Below are 21,625 nucleotides of genomic sequence, written 5' to 3'. Positions count from 1 at the left end.
TCATACTTTGGTTGCCTTTAGTCAAACATCCAACAGCATGTGACAAACTGTGGGTTCAGATTATAAACTGAACAAACAAATCAGCTCAGTTTTGCAGAAAAGTTTCTTCTAGTTAAGGCAAACAGTAAGATTTTGAAGATGTCTGGGATTTTTGTTTTATGTTTTAACTTGATTTTGAAATAGTTTGGTTATCTATTTTTGGTTTTACTAAAGATCTTCTCAAATCATTCAACAAGTTTGGTTCTGTCTTGACTTTCCGGTTGCTGTTGGACATCTCTCATGACCATCAGATTGGAAAGTAGATTTACCTGGAAATAAAATATCGTCTCATTATATGGCTGTCTTAAAATTAATTAGGTAGATCCTAGAATACATAAAACATCAAGCAAAGAGTTGTAGCAACAGACGGAGATGCATACAGTGTCTCTGAACCTGTGCTGAACGTCTCATCAGTGATTCATTAACGTCGTTACATAACACGGATCTTCTAATCATTCTTTGAATCCTAATATTAGACTGCTCCCATGCTAATCTTTTTGTCTTGGCATAATCTATGGCCTGCTCATGTAAGCAAGTCTTCACCTAAAACTTGATGGTGTCACTGTGTACTGCAGCTGATAATTATTATGTAAACGGTTAATATTGGCTCTGCCTGCAGGCTGCAGTCGGTCACACAGTCTTCTTCTGAATACAGAGTCCAGATCTAACTCAAGTTGCAATGATGGCATTACTTTAATATACTATAGACAGGATAAAGTATGGTAAACCTGGTGCACAGTGGAATTTTTGGTTTGAAGAAAACCTTCCCAAGAATCTATGAAAAAATTCCTGGTGACCAAGCTTTACTATGTCGCACATTTCAGACATTCCCTTGCCAGAAGTCTGAGTAACAATTTTGAACACACACATAAATTCACCCATCCCATCAATTCTTCAATTATTTCAATTATTTCATTATCTATTATAATTTTTTAAAGATTGTTTTTAAACATTACATGATCATTAATTAATGTAATTGTGGAAATACATGTTCCAGTATGGAATTGTTTTTTGGAGCATTGGTTCTAGGCAGAAGTAACAATAAAGCACTTGACCAAAAGCACAATGGAGCAGTATTCAAGTTAAAAAAGAACTAAAGACTGTAGGACAAATTTTTTCATTTCCAGACATAAAATTAGCAACACAACAAATAATACCAATGTTTCTCTTCATATTTGTCATGATGAGATTACAATTAATTTAGGATATGACCTCAGTTCTTAGATGAAGTAATATGAAAATAATCTTAAGAAATTATGATTAATATTTTTGACAACAATAATTTAGACTCATCAATCTAACCATTTGCGATATATATATATATATATATATATATATATATATATATATATATATATATATATATACAGTGGTGGAGAAAGTACTCAAAAAATGTACTGAAGTAAAAGTACAAATACACAGACACAAATGTACTCAAGTAAAAGTAAAACTACCACATTAGCATTTGTACTTAAGTAAAAGTAAAAAAGTACTGGCTTTTAAAAATACTTAAGTATTAAAAGTAAAAGTGCTTGCTGAATGGATTACCTAATCGCTAATATCATTAAGTGTCCCGATCATATTTAATTTTAATACATTAGAAAACAACCTGCTGAATACTATTAATCAATCATTAATCATTTTGTCTAGATTAATGTCAAGTTGTCAAAACAAAGACATTTTCAATAATGTCAACTTTGTATTAAAAGTGTCATGATTTACTGAATGACGCTTTATGACAACAGTCATAAATATTTATGAAGACTTATTCATGTCCATGACAGATGTTTATGACGGTGTCATGTCAGTCTTATTCACCTGCCTTCAAATAAAGTGTTACCGGCTGGGTTTATGTAGCATTTGATTTTAACAAAATATTTATACCTGTATTTCATAAAAATAATGGTAGACTTTCGGCATTTATTTTGAAGTATGTTGATCCTGTTTACAACTATGATTTTCATGTTCAAAAGCAATTTTTTATGTTCCATCTTATAGTAATAACTTAACAAAACTGTTTATTTGACTTCAAAGACTAGAGTCAAAATTGCTTTACATTTAATTTATACGTTGAAAATTTGTATAGTAAAATGCAATAAATTAGTTGTGATGTACAGAAGATAAACAATAGCAAGCTCAAGAATATGTTTAGCTCTTAATATATAATAGTAAAGGTTAGTTATAAAGACTAGATGAAGTCAATTTATGGTCTTAAATTGCAAAATAAAGTCTGCAAATTCATTGTAGAATGGTTTCATTTTTACATCACTTTGCATGAGCTACTTTCAAACTAAGTGTTTTGTGTTCTACAACTACATTTCCTGTGGACTTAGAATTTAATTTTGTTTCAAAATTATGTTAAGAATATATTAAATACATTAACTTTAATATATTTTACACTATAATTAACATATGGTATAGAATACAGACTTCAATGGTTTGGAGGACAAAAGTATTTGGAAATGTCCAAGGTTTTTAAAAAAAAAAAGTTTGTGAATGCATCACAAAAGACAGAGTAAAAAGAGAATTTCAGTTATGGGTTAACTAAATATTGGTAAATTTGACATAAAAACTGTTAAATTATGAAAATTTTTTTGATGGAAATTCTGAAAAAAATAAATAAAAATAAAAAATACAGAAAATGTCCTGGTAATTCTCTGCCATGATATTTTCAGTGTTTTTTATAGAATTTCCATCAGAAGTTTCCCGTAATTTAACAGTATTTTATTTCAAAGTTTTCCATAAAAAAACAGGGAAATGTCCTGGTAATTTCTGTCAGTACACTTTCTCGTTTTTTATGGAATTTCAGCAGAATTTTTCCATAATTTAAGTTTGTTTCCCCATAATTTAACATAAACTGTTAAATTATGGCCCACCACCACTTCAGGTGACATTTCCCATATTCTCAAACTCAAAGCTTGACATGTATGGGGCAACGTGAGAGCTCATCTACTGACTGACTACATAAACTAAAAGCTGGATCATAGATATTTTTAATAAGCGTGTTTGTGAGCCTGCCTCTTTTTATTAAATTGAAATTAATTTTAGATTTTTGTATGACTTTTTCTCAGATTAACTTAGAAAACGAGTTGTTATTATTACAGGTTAGTTTTCTAAACAACAAAAAAGTATCTGTTAGGGAAGCTCAAAAATGAAAAATTGGACTGATATTGATATCCGATAGTAACACTGCTGTTATGCCAGATTTACCAATTCGTTATTTTGTCAGTTTTTTTTATATGATTACTCGATTAATAGTAAGAATAATCGATAGATTACGCGATTACTAAAATTTTTGCTTACAATAGCCCTAATTATATAAATAAAATAGCATTTATAGGTGGATCGGGGGGATTAATTCTCTCCTTCACCTCCCTCCTTCTACACCCAGACCTCCTCCCCCTTCTTGCAATTCGCTGTCCGGCCGCCCCCCCCACCCAGCACTCAACGGTACGCTAGACTGGCCCCACCCTCTTTGACCCCTCACATATACCTCTACATTGAGGGGGGACTAGTGTACCTCTCCTGGTACACTAGCCCCCCGAATGTCTCTCCTTCGCCCCCCTCTTTCTACATACAGCCAGACCTCCTCCCCCTTCTTGCAATTCGCAGTCCGTCTGCCCCCCCAGCACTTAATGGTTCGCTAGACTGGCCCCACCCTTTTCGACCCCCCACATCTACCTCTACATTGAGGGGGGCTAGAGTACCTCTCATGGTACACTAGCCCCCCCGAATGTCTCTGCTTCGCCCCCCTCTTTCTACATACAGCCAGACCTCCTCCCCCTTCGTGCAATTCGCCGTCCGTCTGCCCCCCCCAGCACTTAATGGTTCGCTAGACTGGCCCCACCCTTTTCGACCCCTCACATCTACCTCTACATTGAGGGGGGGCTAGTGTACCTTCATGGTACACTAACCCCCCCAATGTCTCTCCTTCGCCCCCTCCTTCTACAGCCAAACCTCCTCCCCTTCTTGCAATTTGCCGTTCATCCGCCCCCCAGCACTCAACGGTACGCTAGACCGGCCCCACCCTCTTTGACCCCTCACATCTATCTCTACATTGAGGGGGGGCTAGTGTACCTTCATGGTACACTAACCCCCCCAATGTCTCTCCTTTGCCCCCTCCTTCTACAGCCAAACCTCCTCCCCCTTCTTGCAATTTGCTGTCCGTCCGCCTCCCCAGCACTCAACGGTACACTAGACCGGCCCCACCCTCTTTGACCCCTCACATCTATCTCTACATTGACGGTGGGCTAGTGTTCCTCTCATGGTACACTAGCCCCCCCTCAATGTCTCTCCTTCGTTCAATCCTTTGCTTCCCCTGCCCCCCACCTCTCTAACGATACGTCAGCCCCCCACCTTCTCTTCTTCTTCGAACCCCTTCTAGCCTCCCAGTGGGCCATCGTTCCCTCGGCCTCCAATTTTGATTCTTCGGGTCAATCTACCCGTCTTGCTCTCACTGTAACAACGGATGACTAAAGGTTTCCGGTATTCTCAGATTGAAAACTTGCAAGCAATCTTTAAGGCCATAATCATCTGCTCTGGTAAGTTGCGAAGTTCTGCTGAGGAACAGTTTTGACACTTCTGCCAAGGTGTCACTACGTTGGTGAGATTAGGCATGAGGACTCAGAGGTCTGTCGTGAGTCGGAGACAGGTCCTGACTCAGAGACAGGTCATAACTCTGAGGCAGGTCCCGACTCTGAGGCAGGTCCTGACTCAGAGGCAGGTCCCGTCTCAGAGGCAGGCCCTGTCTCAGAGGCCGGTCCCGTCTCAGAGGCCGGTCCCATCTCAGAGGTCGGTCCCGACGCTGAGGCGGGTCCCGACGCTGAGGCCGGTCCCGTCTCAGAGGTCGGTCCCGTCTCGGGGACGGGTCCCGACTCAGAGGCAGGTCCCGTCTCAGAGGCAGATCCCGTCTCAGAGGCCGGTCCCGTCTCAGAGGTCGGTCCCATCTCAGAGGTCGGTCCCGACGCTGAGGCGGGTCCTGACTCTGAGGCAGATCCTGACTCGGAGACGGGTCCTGACTCGGGGACGGGTCCTGACTCGGGGACGGGTCCCATCTCGGAGACGGGTCCCATCTCAGAGGCAGGTCCCATCTCAGAGGCAGGTCCCATCTCAGAGGCAGGTCCCGTCTCAGAGGTCGGTCCCGTCTCAGAGTTCTGTCCTGACTCGGTGACAGGCCCTGACTCTGAGGCAGGTCCTGACGCTGAGGCAGGTCCTGACGCTGAGGCTGGTCCTAACGCTGAGGCGGGTCCTGACGCTGAGGCGGGTCCTGACGCTGAGGCAGATCCTGACTCGGAGACGGTTCCTGACTCGGGGACGGGTCCTGACTCTGAGGCGGGTCCTGACGCTGAGGCGGGTCCTAACGCTGAGGCGGGTCCAGACTCTGAGGCGGATCCAGACTCGGAGACGGGTCCTGACTCGGGGACGGGTCCTGACTCGGAGACGGGTCCTAACTCTGAGGCGGGCCCTGACTCTGAGTTCGGCCCTGACTCCTCCAAGTCAGTACCAACCTCTGAGTTGACCAAATTTAGAGGCCCAGCTAAGTGTGGACTAAACACATTTGATCCACTCTTGGTGGGCTCTTGCCTCTCTTCTTCGTCTGGATTGTCTCCACAACCCGCAGCCTTTTTGATGAGGCCCCATGCCTTTTGAAGAAAGGTGTCTTTGAGATTGACTTTTCGTGGTCGTGCAAGGGTTCTTTTAAAGCATTCCACAACCTTGTAAATCACTAGTGGGTTGTTGCTTTTGATCATTTTGAAGAGCAGTTCTCTAACTGCGTCTTCATTGCCCCAGAGAAGTTGCAGGATGTCTCGGCAGGCTTTTTTTTCCATTTTGTCATAAAAGACAAAATCTATATCCTTGACTTCTTTCCATATTTTTGGAGCAAGCTTTCTCTGGACCGGTTCGGTGTCCTTCCTTTTGTAATGCCCATAGGTAGATCTGTAACTGGACTTGTAAATCAATCTCCAAAGAATATTTTGAACCATAACTCTCCTTTCTTCTTCTGTTCCATGTCTGAATCCCATCCTGTTTGCGTCCCTCAAAAATTGTTCAGGGTCCATGGTTTCCTGAGTATAATCTTCACTCAGGCAGTTTTCATCTGCGTACAAGTCTTCTGTTGGAAAAAAAGTCTTTTGGATCTTTCTTTTGGTAGACGCTAACATTTTCTTTGGAGGAACAGGATTCTCCAGGTGCTTTTTGAATTTTTCCACGATAACTTGGTGTCCTTCTGGGTGTTCCAGTAGTGCGATTAAATGCAGTCCACTGGCAAAGTGGAATGCATCTCTCGCAAGACTCTGGAAAATCCTTTCACCAAGCTCTTCTGAAACCTCAGACAGTACATTCACATTTATATCTCCAGTTTTTCTCAAAAGTAAGATCAAAATTTTGCTATGTTGTTCCTCAAAGACTTGTCGGACAAGATGCAGAGTTGGTCCATCTGCAGCCTTATCAATCACTTCCCACAAAAGTTCACTGAGAAAGTTTCTCTTTTTGTAATCTGGGCTTCTTTGACCAGGATGAACTTTGCTGGACAATGTCTTTTTCACTTTCGTCCAAAAAGAAACCTTAGGTTTCACATCCATTTCTCTCTGTGGGCTTTCGTCGTTCATCTTTATTGTGCTGAGCTAAAACGTCCAAATGAATCTCGAGTTGACTGACTTGTTAACTGATTTGTGGTAACTGATCAGAGAATTAACTGATCAGTTGGTGATGTCATGGACTCTATGACATCATAAAGTCATCCTCAGAAGGGCCTCATGACACATACATCATTTGACGTCATGCTGATGACATCATTGTCAGCAGCATGGCAACTGTTGCTAAGGGTAAAAATAGCACGCAGTGAGCATGCGCTCTGAAAAAAAAATTAATCTGTGGCCACTAAATGCATTATTCCCGCAAGTCTGAACTGGCAGTGATTTGCGCAGCTTAACAGGAGGGGCCAGGGAACCATTGGCCCCTCCACTTACCGCCCACCCATTTTTATTTGTTATTTGGGTTCCATCTCCTAACAGGCATAGAGCAAATGTCAGGGGAACCACAACATGACCTGGGCCGGTCTATGAGTCAAACAAACCTCTTGTGATGCCCACTGGTGTGTGAAAAAAAGTAAAAAAAAAGGAGCATTTAAATGTTTATGGGGTTATGATGATAATAATCATAATAATAATAATAATAATATTTTACTTGTTAACAGGGGTTAAAGATGATGGGTGCAGTAACGGTGTTTCACCGGTATGTGGTGCATGGGAACTCTGAGCTGCCAGTTGCTCTGCAGTTTCTCATAAGCTGAGAGAAATTGGAGTAACAGACTGCTTCTCCCGTGTGCTAATTTACTTGAGGTGAGAATAACCCTCAAGTTTATTTTAACCAGTGGTGGAGAAAGTACTCAAAAAATGTACTTAAGTAAAAGTACAAATACACAGACAAAAATGTACTCAAGTAAAAGTAAAACTACCACATTAGCATTTGTACTTAAGTAAAAGTAAAAAAAGTACTGGCTTTTAAAAATACTTAAGTATTAAAAGTAAAAGTGCTTGCTGAATGGATTACCTAATCGCTAATATCATTAAGTGTCCCGATCGTATTTAATTTTAATACATTAGAAATGTGCCATTTTAATGAACAATGCCACAGATAAAGCATGTTTTTATTATGTTTACAGTATGTGATTACTTACTATGTGATTCTATGCATCATACTTTCAGGGATGGAAACATCTTGTCTCCTGTCCTAACATAACATGAACTTCACTTTTTTTTTTGCTACTAGTGGCTTTTATTTTTAAAGAAATCCAACAGAAAGTGGATGGAAAGAAGGTGGGTGGGAGAGGACAGGCAACCAAGGAGCCAGTAGCAGAGTTGTAGTCAAGGTCACCGACCCAAGACCAAGTCAAGACCAGCACCCCGCGCTACGTGACACAAAAAAATTAACTTTTACTTATCAAAATTGTTTCTCAAATTGATCTGAAAGATCCACATTCCCATAAAAAACTAGTTATTAAATACTTAAGAGCTTAAATAAATGCAATCAGTAAAGATCCGTCCAGAAGAATCGGATCGTTCCTGAATGTACCAGCGTTGTCCCATATTTGCAACACCTCAGTCAACACCTCCACACAATAATTCAGGGCATGAATGACAACTTTTTTTCCTCGCAGATGCAACATGTGTGTCTACGTTAGTACAGCTAGCTTTGCTAGCATCACGTCCACAGATCTTACCTTTCTTTAAGCTTTCCTTCCAAGTGACGCTAAAAGTTGGACGAAGTCCCCACCGTCTGTGAAAGCGAAGCGCTGCTGATTTTACATGTAGCCATATCAATTTATGTAGCGCTATTATATTACTGATGATTAGACTCGCTCAGAGGAAACCACTGCGCATGTCTGGAGCTTCGCGTGCGAGTAAAGGTGGAGGCGATGGGTGACAACAGACATGTAAGTTACGATATTGCTCGGATTTTACGGCGCCACCTTACGTCCCTGAACTTCACATTTTAACGGAAGAAAAGAGCAACGCGACTTGGATGTAACGAGTAACGCGACAGTTTTGTAGAAATGTAGTGAAGTAGAAAGTACAGATACTTACTGTAAAATGTAGTGGAGTAAAAGTAGAAAGTATCGATTATTAAATCTACTTAAGTAAAGTACAGATACACGAAAATTGTACTTAAGTACAGTACTTCCCACCACTGTGTATATATATATATATATATATATATATATATATATATATATATATATATATATATATATATATATATATATATATATATATATATATATATATATATATATATATATATATATATATTTAAATATATATATATATCATTAAACGCAAAAATTTTGTTTTGTTTGTTATTTTGTGCTATGTTTAAACTCTAATATGTAATAAAATATAAGAGTTTGATATTTCCAATAGGGGCTGCACAGTGGCGCAGTTGGTAGAGCTGTTGCCTTGCAGCAAGAAGGTTCTGGGTTCAATTCCCAGCCTGCATGGAGTCTGCATGTTCTCCCTGTGCACGCGTGGGTTTTCTCCGGGCACTCCGGTTTCCTCCCACAATCCAAAAACATGACTGTCAGGTTAATTGGTCTGTCTAAATTGCCCCTAGGTGTGAGTGTGTGTGTGTGTGTGCATGGTTGTGTGTCCTGTGTGTCTCTGTGTTGCCCTGCGACAGCCTGGCGACCTGTCCAGGGTGTACCCCGCCTCTCGCCCGGAACGTTAGCTGGAGATAGGCACCAGCTGGAGATAGGCACCAGCAACCCTCCCGACCCCACTGAGGGACAAGGGTGAAAGAAAATGGATGGATGGATGGATATTTCCAATAGAAATGATCAAGCAACATGACGGAACTTGACGTGCGAGAGCCTGACTGCTTCTGGTGGCGTACGTGACAAATTGCAGGTTTCAGTTACATCTCCATAGTAACGGGCTCGCGAGCTGTTTATTGTCTGGTTGGACGTCGAACTGAACTCAATCCGTAAGCTTGTGTTTTTTAGTCCAAATACATTTTATTCTATACATAGCTGTGTTGCTTCCGACCATCTGTATGTCTTATTTAACAATTTAACAACCTTTGGACGTTTTACACTGTCCTTTATTGTACCGTTTAATACACTTGTAGCTAACGCTACCACTTAAAAAACACAATATAACTCCAAGTAAATCAAACTTCTGTGAAATCAAACTGTCCACTTAGGAAGCAACACTGATTGACAACGGGGACCCTCGTCGGGTCAGTCAGTGTTGCTTCCTAAGTGGACAGTTTGATTTCACAGAAGTTTGATTTACTTGGAGTTATATTGTGTTGTTTAAGTGTTCGATTTATTTTTTTTGAGCAGTATATATATATATATATATATATATATATATATATATATATATATATATATATATATATATATATATATACACACACACACACACACAAAGCCTCAACAGACGATGTTCTCAGCGAATGTCTCAGACAATGGGGAACAGAGGAGGACGAGGTGCTGGAGGTACCATCATGGGAGGACAAACCTCTACATGGGATGTACCACCAACAAATAACTGAAGTGGCTGATATCAGGACATCCTACCAATGGCTGGGAAAAGCTGGACTCAAGGACAGGACAGAGGCTCTCATCCTGGCTACACAGGAACAGGCCCCAAACACCAGAGCAATAGAGGCTCAGATCTACTACACCAGACAAGACCCAAGGTGTAGGTTGTGCAAGGAAGCCCTTGAGACAGTCCAGCATATAACAGCAGGGTGCAAGATGCTGGCAGGGAAAGCGTACATGATGGAATGACCAAGTGGCGGGCATAGTGTACAGAAACATCCAAAGGTGGTGGAGAATGACCGAGCGAAGATCCTGTGGGACTTCCAGATCCAGACAGACAAAATGGTAATGGCAAACCAACTGGACATTGTGGTGGGGGATAAACAACAGAGGAAAGCAGTTGTGGTGGATGTAGCAAACTGGAGAAATACCAGGGCCTCAGAGGGGAACTGGAAAAGGCCTGGAAGGTGAAAGTTGCCCCCAAACTGGAGCAGTGGCTAAAACAGATCCCAACAACAACATCAGACATCTGAGTCTAGAAATGTGCAGTTCTAGGCACAGCCAAGATACTGCACAGAACCCTCAAGCTCCCAGGCCTCTGGTAGAGGACCCGAGCTCAGAGGATGAGAGAGAGAGAGAGAGACCACCCACGGAGGGTGAGAATATATATATATATATATATATATATATATATATATATATATAAAAAAAAAAATTCCCTTCTCACCCTCCGCGGGTGGTCTGTTTCATCCTCTGAGCTCGGGTCCTCTACCAGAGGCCTGGGAGCTTGAGGGTTCTGCGCAGTATCTTGGCTGTGCCTAGAACTGCACATTTCTGGACTGAGATGTCTGATGTTGTTCCTGGGATCTGTTTGAGCCACTGCTCCAGTTTGGGGGTGACTGCCCCGAGGGCCCCGATGACTACAGGCACCACTGTGGTCTTCACCTTCCAGGTCTTTTCCAGTTCCTCCCTGAGGCCCTGGTATTTCTCCAATTTCTCATGCTCCTTTTTCCTGATGTTGTAATCACTTGGTATTGCTACATCCACCACAACGGCTTTCCTCTGTTCTTTATCCACCACCACAATGTCCGGTTGGTTCGCCATTACCATCTTGTCTGTCTGGATCTGGAAGTCCCACAGGATCTTAGCTCGGTCATTCTCCACCACCTTTGGGGTGTTCCCCACTTTGATCTCGGGGCTTCCAGTCCATATTCTGCACAGATGTTCCTGTACACTATGCCCGCCACTTGGTTATGTCGTTCCATGTACGCTTTCCCTGCCAGCATCTTGCACCCTGCTATTATGTGCTGGACTGTCTCAGGGGCCTCCTTGCACAACCTACACCTTGGGTCTTGTCTGGTGTGGTAGATCTGAGCCTCTATTGCTCTGGTGTTTAGGGCCTGTTCCTGGGCGGCCAGGATGAGAGCCTCTGTGCTGTCCTTGAGTCCAGTTTTCTCCAGCCATTGGTAGGTTTTCCTGACATCAGCCACTTCAGTTATTTGTCGGTGGTACATCCCATGTAGGGGCTTGTCCTCCCATGATGGTACTTCCAGCACCTTGTCTTCTGTTCCCCATTGCCTGAGACATTCGCTGAGCACATCGTCTGTTGAGGCTTTGTCCTTGATGTATTTATGGATCTTGGATGTTTCATCCTGGACAGTGGCTCTCACACTCACTAGTCCTCTGCCTCCTTCCTTACGGCTCGTGTACAGTCTCAGGGTGCTGGATTTGGGGTGGAATCCTCCATGCATGGTTAGTAGCTTCCTAGTCTTAACATCCGTGGCCTTCATCTCTTCCATTGGCCAGCTAATTATTCCGGCAGGGTATCTGATTACTGGTAAGGCATAGCTGTTTATTGCACGGATCTTGTTCTTGCCATTGAGCTGGCTTCTCAGGACTTGCCTTATTCGTTGGAGGTATTTGGCTGTGGCTCCTTTCCTTGTGACCTCATCGAGGTTGCCATTTGCTTGTGGTATTCCCAGGTACTTGTAGCTGTGCTCTATGTCTGCTATTGTTCCTTCTGGGAGTGAGACCCCTTCTGTGTGGGCGACCTTCCCTCTCTTTGTAACCATCCGACCACACTTCTCTAGTCCGAATGACATCCCAATGTCAGTGCTGTAGATCCTGGTGGTGTGGATCAGTGAGTCGATATCTCGCTCGCTCTTGGCGTACAGCTTGATGTCATCCATGTAGAGGAGGTGACTGATCATAGCCCCATTCTTGAGTCGGTATCCGTAGCCAGTCTTGTTGATGATTTGGCTGAGAGGGTTCAGGCCTATGCAGAACAGCAGTGGGGACAGAGCATCTCCTTGGTATATGCCACATTTGATGGACACTTGTGCAAGTGGTTTGCAGTTGGCTTCAAGGGTGGTTTTCCACAGCCCCATCGAGTTTGCAATGAAGGCTCTTAGAGTCCTATTGATGTTGTACATCTCTAAGCATTCAATGATCCAAGTGTGTGGCATTGAGTCATAGGCTTTCTTGTAATCAATCCAAGCGGTACACAGGTTGGTGTGTCGGGTTTTGCAGTCTCGGGCAACTGTATATATATATATATATATATATATATATATATATATATATATATATATATATATATATATATATATATATATATATATATATATATATATATCATAGCCTATACCTATAACTTGTGTGATGGTGGATATTTGATATCCAAATATAATATTAAATGTGATGGTCAAATATAATTTTATGCAAAGTTAGTTTAATCCCAATTTTCCCTCTCTTAACGATGCTCCGATTGTCTGTGTGGTGTCTTAGGCTTAGTCTGGTTCGCTCAGAAGGATGTGGGGACCACTCCGACCGAAAGAAGGGGAGATTCAACATGCTGGATTGTCTTGGCCCAGTGTCGCGACTTGTGTGTGGCTCCCAGAGGACGCAACCTGTAATAATCACAAAATGAGCCTCAAGCCGGAAAACATAATACGGTAATGGACTAAATTTCCTATTTGTGGGAAGTGTTAGCATCTTTTGTATGTGTTTTTTCTGTTGAGGTCTCATATACTAGTGGTGTTGTTTTGTTTTCTGTCAATCCCTTGTCCATCCAACATCACTATCATAAAGAGGAAAACCCTCATCTTGGATGGAGGGAACAGATCCTTAGTGAATTTATAAATCCTTCATAAAATCATTTAAAACAGTAATAATATTAACAGTAGTAATATTAATATTTAGACCCATCAAATATCCACACATGATGTTTAGTAATTGCACCTTACATTTAATATTGAAGGGTTGAACATCAGGTGTTTAATCTTTGTTTAAACACCTGATGTTAATAAACAAGAAAGTAATAAAAGTTCTGGCTCATAAGATATTTAAACCAGTGCATTATATTTAAATTAAAGCTTCATTATTCATGAAGACGAAGTGAAAACACGCAGTTGGTTAGTACAGGTTAATCTAAAATGGGTTCCCAACCATTTGATCAAAATCAATCATTGATCAGGAGACAAACTGAACACAACCAAGAGGTTGAGACGAGCTCATCTAGGGGCGGATTGGACCATTTTCCAGGCCAAGAACTTGATCTTGAAGCTAAATTTAATCCACTTTAACTCAGGTCAGATTGTTGCTCCTGTTGTCCTGGTATTCATTTGGTATCTGATTTTCTCCAGCATCACATGAGACCCTCTGAAAGAAATGTTTCTGCACTTTAGATGACAAAACTCACAAATATATTGTAATAATGAAGAAAATGTTTTTTTTTTGCAATCAAATTGTTTTATTGAAAAAGCCACAGAAGCAGAACAGACATTTTGGTTTAGTATCTAAATCTAAAGAATTGAGAAGAAAACATGTAGCACCAGTTCTAATTTGATTTTAGTTTTGGTTTCTTCTTTGGATCACAATAAAGAAATCAGAATTAAGTTCAGTTCACTTCAGTATCACCTGATTAAAACAAAAGCGTCATGTGCAGAACAGTAGAAGAGAAACCAGACCATCCAAATACATCAATATAAATATTAAGGCACAAATACACTCACATAATTGATTCATAGAAAAGTTTTGTTTTATGCATTTACATCTATTTGATTTTATTTAAAACTTGTATTGTATACATATTCCTTTAAATTATTATCTACATAATCTAAAAATTTTTACAATGTATTGAATATAATTAGTTAATTTATACTAACAAAGTCTAAATAATTAACGTAAAACAGACAAGTTTCTGATATTTAAATTTTATGCGAATTCATGCACCTGCCAATAGGTAGGTGACCTACCTCCAGGTCCTGCACCTGTAGGCAGCAGTAAAGTCCCTTTAAATTGGCTGCCACTCGTCTTAAGACGGGAAAAGAGAAAGAGGACGTACTTTCCCCAGCACTCAGGTCTGTATGTGAAGGACATGGGACTGTGGCTCTGTGGGAAGAGTAGTTGTCTTGTGATTGCAAGGTTGTAGTTTCAATTCCAGTTTCCTTCTGCCATATGTACTCTGGACAAGACACTTAATCCCAAATTGTCTAATGGGTGGTATAAAAATCAATCAATCAATCAATCAAATGTTATTTGTATAGCACATTTCAGCAGCAAGGCATTTCAAAGTTCTTTACATAATTAAAATAAAAAACAGCATGTGACATTGAATAAACAGTGAGGAAGAGAAAGAGATTAAAAAAGAAAAAAAGACCAATTAAAAAGAAATTAAAAAATAAAGAGAAAAACATTAAAGAGATTTTTAAGAGTTCTAGTTAAAACACTGTTTAACAAGGATTCTCAAACCCAAGAGTTTTAGTTTGCGAATGTGTAAAGTGCTCTGAGTAGGCAAAAATGATTAAACAACTGCTATGTAAGTTCAGTCCATTTATCATCACAATTGACTGAATAGGAAGGAATTGCATAAATGTGATAGTTCAGTTTATTGCATAAGTGACATATAAATCAAAGAAATACATGGTATCTAATTTACATAGGTAACTTGATTTTTATGCAATTAAAATACCAAAAATACCTTACGTGTTTGAAATGAATACACTTGTTATTGTTAATTTAATATAATTTAAGTGTTTAATATAGTTCAAGTATTTAATAATATCAAATATTTAAACCTAAAGATTATGCAATTATAATAAATGGGCTTTATTACACTGATGAATATGAATAGTGTAAAGTTTATTTGATAGGTTTGCATTTAAATTATTTAAAAAAGGTACATGGAAATTTGTCATGTAATAAAAATTACATTTAAATCTTAAAAGTTAGTGTAAAATATTTCTGTGAGTATATTAATAATAAACCCAGATAAATTTAGATTTTTGTGTGGAGAAACATTTCTATCATATCAGAATGACCAAACATATCAGCAGTGATTTTCTTTCCTGGAACATAGGGAACTACATTTAAACCAGAAAAATAAAGGACAGGACAGCAGAGACATCAGAACAATGAATCCTGATCAACAATCAGAGAAAAGAGTGAAAATCTATCTGAGTTTACAGAACTCCGCAGAGTCTCCAGGGTTACCAACCCAAACTCCAGCCAGTAGCGGTTCAGTGAATCTGGTCTGGACTCTGTGGAGGAGAGTCATGGTTTCAGAGACGCTGTAGAAGGACAGAATACCTGCTCTGTGGTCCAGGTACACTCCGACTCTGGACGGAACTGGAGCTGAGATGGGGGTCCAGATGTTCTTGTGACCAAAGTGAAAACTGTTTTGGGAGCACTCTAAAGCCCAAGACTTTTCATTATTTCCAAATCCACATTCATTCTTATCTCCTGCTCTGCTGATATTCTTGTATGCGACTGCTACATCAACTGTCCCCCACCTCTCCACCTCCCAGTAACAACGTCCAGTCAGGCTCTCTCTACTCAGAACCTGCCCCCAATTAGTGAATCTGTCTGGATGACTGGAATAAGACTGATCCGGATTTATTCCTGTCACTTTCCTGTTACCCTCTGATAGTAACAACTGTGTGTGTGCTGTGTTTGGATCCAGAGTGATTTCACATGAGTATTTTAAGAATCCAGCTCTGGTCTTTGGTTCTGGTCCTGGCAGTAAAACATCCACATCATTAAGTTTATGTAAGATGTTTGTCCATGTATCTCTCAGGACGCCGTGTAGTTTATCTCTGATCTCTGTCACAGCTGCTGTCATGTCTTCAAAATATCTCAGAGGACGGCCAATGATGCTGGATGAGTGTGTCGACCCACTGAGTGCTGGCAGTGAGGGGTAGTTGAGGAGAAACTGGTTGTGATCCTCTGTGTGTGAGAGCTGCTCCAGCTCAGCGTCTTTCCTCTTCAGCTCACTGATCTCCTGCTCCAGCTTCTCCTGAACATCTTTGACTCGACTCACTTCAGTTTCCTGCTGGGATCTGATCTGCTGCTTCACCTCAGAGCTTCTTTTCTGGAGGAGACGGATCAGCTGGGTGAAGATCTTCTCACTGTCCTCCACTGCTTTATCAGCAGAGTGATTGATGGCCTCCACTTCCTGTTCAAGCAGCTTCACATCTTCCTCTCTGTCCTGGATCCTCTGCTGGATGTTTCCTCGTCTCTCCTCCAGCTCTCGCTGCCTCTCAGTCTCTTCTGTTGCAGCTGAGACTGTGATGTGGCCTTTATGTTCATCCATGAAACAGGTGAGACAGATATACTTCCGATTATTGAAGCAGAACATTATCATCACCTCATCATGCTTAGAGCAGATGTTCTCCTGGAGGTTCTTGGACGGCTCCACCAGCTTGTGTTTCTTTAATGGAGCCACGTCATGATGAGTATGAAGGTGTTTCTCACAGTAAGAGGCCAGACAGACTAAACAGGACTTGATGGCTTTCAGTTTTCTTCCAGTACAGAAATCACAGGCCACATCTTCAAGTCCAGCATAGCAGTGGTCAGCAGGAACAGCTTGGAGTCCAGTCATCTTCAGCTGCTCCACTAAAGCTGCTAGCATGGTGTTCTTCTTTAGCACAGGCCTTGGTATGAACCTGTGCCTGCACTGAGGACAGCTGTATATTCTCATCCAATTCTGTCCATTCCAGTGGATCCAATTCTCTCCATCCCAGTGGGTTTCAATACAGTTCATGCAGTAGCTGTGTCCACAAGAAGTAGTCACCGGATCCTTCAGTAGATCCAGACAGATCAAACAGGAGAAAGTTTCTCGGTCCAGCTGATTCTGCTCCATTTCTGCTCTCAGTCACAGTGACTATTCGTTTCATTTCCTGAAAACATAAACTGGTTTGAGCTTTTATCTGTAAATCACGTGTCAGTGCAGAGAGGCTGCAGCCAATCAGCTTTCACCTTCAGCAGACGGATCCAACCCGCCATAATAATTGTTTTATAGCAGGAAATACAGGAAAAGGAGGTGATTGTTGATTTCAAGAGGAACAGTGTCAGATCAAACCTTATTTCTATCATGGGAAAAGAAGTGGAGGTTTTTGAGGAATATGTATCTGATTTTTTTCAGCATCACATGAAACCCTCTGAAGGAACTGTTTCTGCACTTTAGATGGCAATATTCACAATTTATTGTCATAATGAAGAGAGTATTTTCCACATTCCTTTGTAATCAAGTTGTTTTATTGAACAAAGCCTAAGAAATAGATTTGCAGACATTTAGTGTGCTAGTCAAGTTAATTTGTATAGAACATTTCAGCAACAAGCAATCAAACAGTTCAAAGTGCTTTACATTGTGAAAACATTAAAGACATCCACAATATAGAGTCAACAGTTGTGAAAACCATAGACAAACCTTACATGTTGATGAGTGCCATCCTTAAAATGATCAAAATACATCAAATGTGTATTATAAATGTTCCATTTATTATGGTTTAAAAAAGCATCTCTAAATAGCGAAGATTTCAGTCTAACTTTCAAGAAACTAAATGTTTTGTGTGTTTTGCAAGTGATCCATAGTTATGGTGCATAGAAGCTTATTCTCCATGTTTGGTTCTAAAGTTGATAGAAGGTGTTGAGAATAAACAATTCTGTGTTTTCCTCTTGTTTCTTTTAGCTATTTGCTAAGCTAAAGCTAAGCTAAACCTACAGAAAATGACATGTTAGGAAATGCAAATGAGAGCTCTGCTTTGAGGAAATGATACTAGGGAATGCCCTCTTTGGGGCATAGCTTAGACAGAGGCCAACAAAAGAAGCTACCACATGTTGTTTGTTGCCATAAGATGGTTTTATAAAATTCAGAAGATTGTAGGAGAAAGAAGAAATGGAAGAAGAAATAGAAAGGAGGAAAGAGTAATAACAAGGTTAAGATTTGGACATACAGGACTTAATTATACACTTTTTAAAATTCAAAAACATAAAACTGGCCAATGTGATTACTGTGATAAATATGAAACCATAGAGCATGTTACATTAGAATGCCATAAATATGAAAAAGAGAGAAGATATATGAAGAGAAAGTTTGAAAGTATTAAGGAGAGGGTTAATTTATTAGATGTATTGAGGAAGAATTTAGGGAGTAAATGTATGCAAATAATTATTCGATTTCTAAAGAAAACTAAATTATTTCATAGAATTTAATTATAGTAAGTATGTTTGTGAGTGAAGACATGATATACAAAGTTGTGCACAAGTATGTATGTGTTTTTACGTGTGAATGTGTGAGTGTATGTTTAGATAGAATTTATAGTAGAATATATGTATATATAGATGAGGATAAATATTTAAACCATCACGAACCACAATCCATACCAGTAAGTGGCGGTAATGCTACTAACAGTTTGTTGCCAACCGCCATAAAACCGACAAGAAGACGTTTGTTGCCATTTTGATTGTTAGCTCTTAAAAGTAGCATGTCCGAATGGACCAGTAGTATTTTGGTATTAATAAATGGATTTCATGAATTCAGCTCACTGACTCTTTTTCAACATCAAGAACTTAGCATGGAGAACGGACGAGTCTCTCAAAGGCCAACTTTGTAACCATCTTTATATGGCTCTTTAGGTTCAGGTCAGAGTTCATCACCACACCCAGATTTCAGCCTGATCTCTAGTTTCCAGCTTTAATAACTGAAGCTGTGCGACGACTCTATATCGTTCCTCTTTTGATTCAAAGGTAACTTCCATTCATTGATAGAAGAAAACATCAGTTTTAAGTTGATGTTTGCAGTTTTCCTCTATAACACTAAAAAGAAGAAATTAGGTTCAGTTAATTTCAGTATCAACTGATTTAGGCAAATATATTCGTTCTGCAGAACAAAGGAAGAGAAACCAGAACATCATCTCAATATAAATATTAAAGCAAAAGCTATTACAAACAAAAGAAGTTCTGATTTTCATGTGGAAAAATATTTGTCATATAATAATGAAAGAAAACATCAGCAGTGATGTCCTTTATGGCTCCTGGAACAGAACAATCTACATTTAAACAAAAAAAAAAGAAGAACAGAACAGCAGAGCAGAGAAACAGAACAAGAACAATCAACCCTGATGAATAAGCAAAGAGAAAATCTATCTAGATTTACAGAACTCTGCAGAGTCACTAGTGCAACCAACCCAAACTCCAGCAAGTAGCGGTTCAGTGAATCTGGTCTGGACTCTGTGGAGGAGAGTCATGGTTTTAGAGACGCTGTAGAAGGACAGAATACCTGCTCTGTGGTCCAGGTACACTCCGATTCTGGAGGAAACTGGACCTGAGATGTAGGTCCAGATGTTGTTGTGACCAAAACTAAAACTGTTTTGGCAACAAAATAATGCCCAAGATTTGTCATTACATCCAAATAAACATTGTCCATATCCTGCTCTGTTGATTTTCTTGTATGTGACTGCTACACGAACCTTAATCCCACTCCACTCCACTTCCCAGTAACATCGTCCAGTCAAACTCTCTCTACTCAGAGCCTGAACCCTATTAGTGAATCTGTCTGGATGACTAGAATAAGACTGACGTTTCCTCATCCGTGTCACCTTCCTGTTCCCCTCTGATAGTGCCAGTCGTTTGTATGCTGTGTTTGGATCCAGAGTGATTTCACACGAATATTTTAAGAATTCAGCTCTGTTTTTTGGTTCTAGTTCTGGTTCTGGCTGTGAAACACTAGCCTTAGAGACCATCAGTGATCTTTTTGCCCATGAGTCTCTCAGGACGTCCTGTAGTTTCTCTCTAAGCTCTGACACAGTTGCTGTCACGTCCTCAAAATATCTCAGAGGACGGCCAATGATGCTGGATGAGTGTGTCGACCCACTGAGTGCTGGCAGTGAGGGGTAGTTGAGGAGAAACTGGTTGTGATCCTCTGTGTGTGAGAGCTGCTCCAGCTCAGCGTCTTTCCTCTTCAGCTCACTGATCTCCTGCTCCAGCTTCTCCTGAACATCTTTGACTCGACTCACTTCAGTTTCCTGCTGGGATCTGATTTGCTGCTTCACCTCAGAGCTTCTTTTCTGGAGGAGACGGATCAGCTCAGTGAAGATCTTCTCACTGTCATCCAAAGTTTTATCAGCAGATTGATTGATGGCCTCCACTTCCTGTTGAAGCAGCTTCACATCTTCCTCTCTGTCCTGGATTCTCTGCTGGATGTTTCCTCGTCTCTCCTCCAGCTCTCTCTGCCTCTCAGTCCTTTCTGCAGCAGCAGAGACTGTGTCATGGCCTTTATGTTCATACATTGTGCAGAGATAACAAATGCACTTCTGATCAGTGCGACAGAAGATCTTCATCACCTCATCATGCTTACAGCAGATGTTGTCCTGGAGGTTCTTGGACGGCTCCACCAGTTTATGTTTCTTAAAAGCAGCTGAATCATAATGAGGCTGAAGGTGTTTCTCACAGTAAGAGGCCAGACAGACTAAACAGGACTTGATAGCGTTCTGTTTTCTTCCAGTGCAGAAATCACAGGCCACATCTTTATGTCCAGCAAAGCAGTGGTCAGCAGGAACAGCTTGGAGTCCAGTCTTCTTCAGCTGCTCCACTAAAGCTGCTAGCATGGTGTTCTTCTTTAGCACAGGCCTCAGTGTGAATGTCTCCCTGCACTGAGGGCAGCTGTGGATCCTCTTCTGATCCTCTCCATCCCAGTGATTTTTAATACAATTCATGCAGTAGCTGTGTCCACAGGAAGTCGTCACCGGATCCTTCAGTAGATTCAGACAGATCAAACAGGAGAAAGTTTCTGAGTCCAGCTGATTCTGCTCCATTTCTGCTCTCAGTCACAGTGACCGTTAGTTTCACTTCCTGAAAACAGAAACTGGTTAGAGCTGGTATCTGCAAGTCATGTATCAGTGCAGAGAGGCTGCAGCCAATCAGCTTTCACCTTCAGCAATGCAGCTTCAAGGCGTGTTTAACTCTTGTGCGTACGAGGACTGAGGCAAATGATCCAAATGATACGGGTGTGGGGTCGGTTGGACCCCATTTGTAAACACAAGAGTTAAGAGCAGGAAGAACAGGAAAATCAGCCTTAGGGAAAACCTGAAAGATGACTAACTGAATGAATGTTTTAAGGAGGGAGTCTGTTTATCTTACTTTAATTAGTGATGGAACAAAAGCAATCAAACAAACAATTTATTTGCATTGCACATTTCAAGAACAAGTCAGTTCAAAGTGCTTAATATCATAAAACCATTTATAAAAAATTATAAAAATATT

General features: G+C 40.6%; 2 protein-coding genes across 2 annotated transcripts; both read right to left on the bottom strand.

The window, feature by feature from the left end:
- Positions 1–14,291: 14,291 nt before the first annotated feature.
- LOC103462919 (tripartite motif-containing protein 16-like) lies at positions 14,292–17,304 on the bottom strand. Its single transcript, XM_081605481.1, has one exon. The coding sequence runs from the start codon at positions 17,223–17,225 to the stop codon at positions 15,537–15,539; it is 1,689 nt and encodes a 562-aa protein (XP_081461607.1). The 5' UTR covers positions 17,226–17,304; the 3' UTR covers positions 14,292–15,536.
- Positions 17,305–17,614: 310 nt separating this feature from the next.
- On the bottom strand, positions 17,615–21,211 carry LOC145551172 (tripartite motif-containing protein 16-like). Its single transcript, XM_081605482.1, has one exon. It carries the CDS (start codon positions 21,175–21,177, stop codon positions 19,507–19,509), a length of 1,671 nt encoding a protein of 556 aa, XP_081461608.1. The 5' UTR covers positions 21,178–21,211; the 3' UTR covers positions 17,615–19,506.
- Between the last annotated feature and the right edge of the window lie 414 nt (positions 21,212–21,625).

The sequence above is a fragment of the Poecilia reticulata genome, chromosome 3, assembly GCF_904066995.2.
Source record: "Poecilia reticulata chromosome 3, P_reticulata-male-v2, whole genome shotgun sequence".
Taxonomy (NCBI): domain Eukaryota; kingdom Metazoa; phylum Chordata; class Actinopteri; order Cyprinodontiformes; family Poeciliidae; genus Poecilia; species Poecilia reticulata.
The sequence above is the reverse complement of the archived record's forward strand: the minus strand, read 5'-3'. Positions and strand labels throughout refer to the sequence as shown.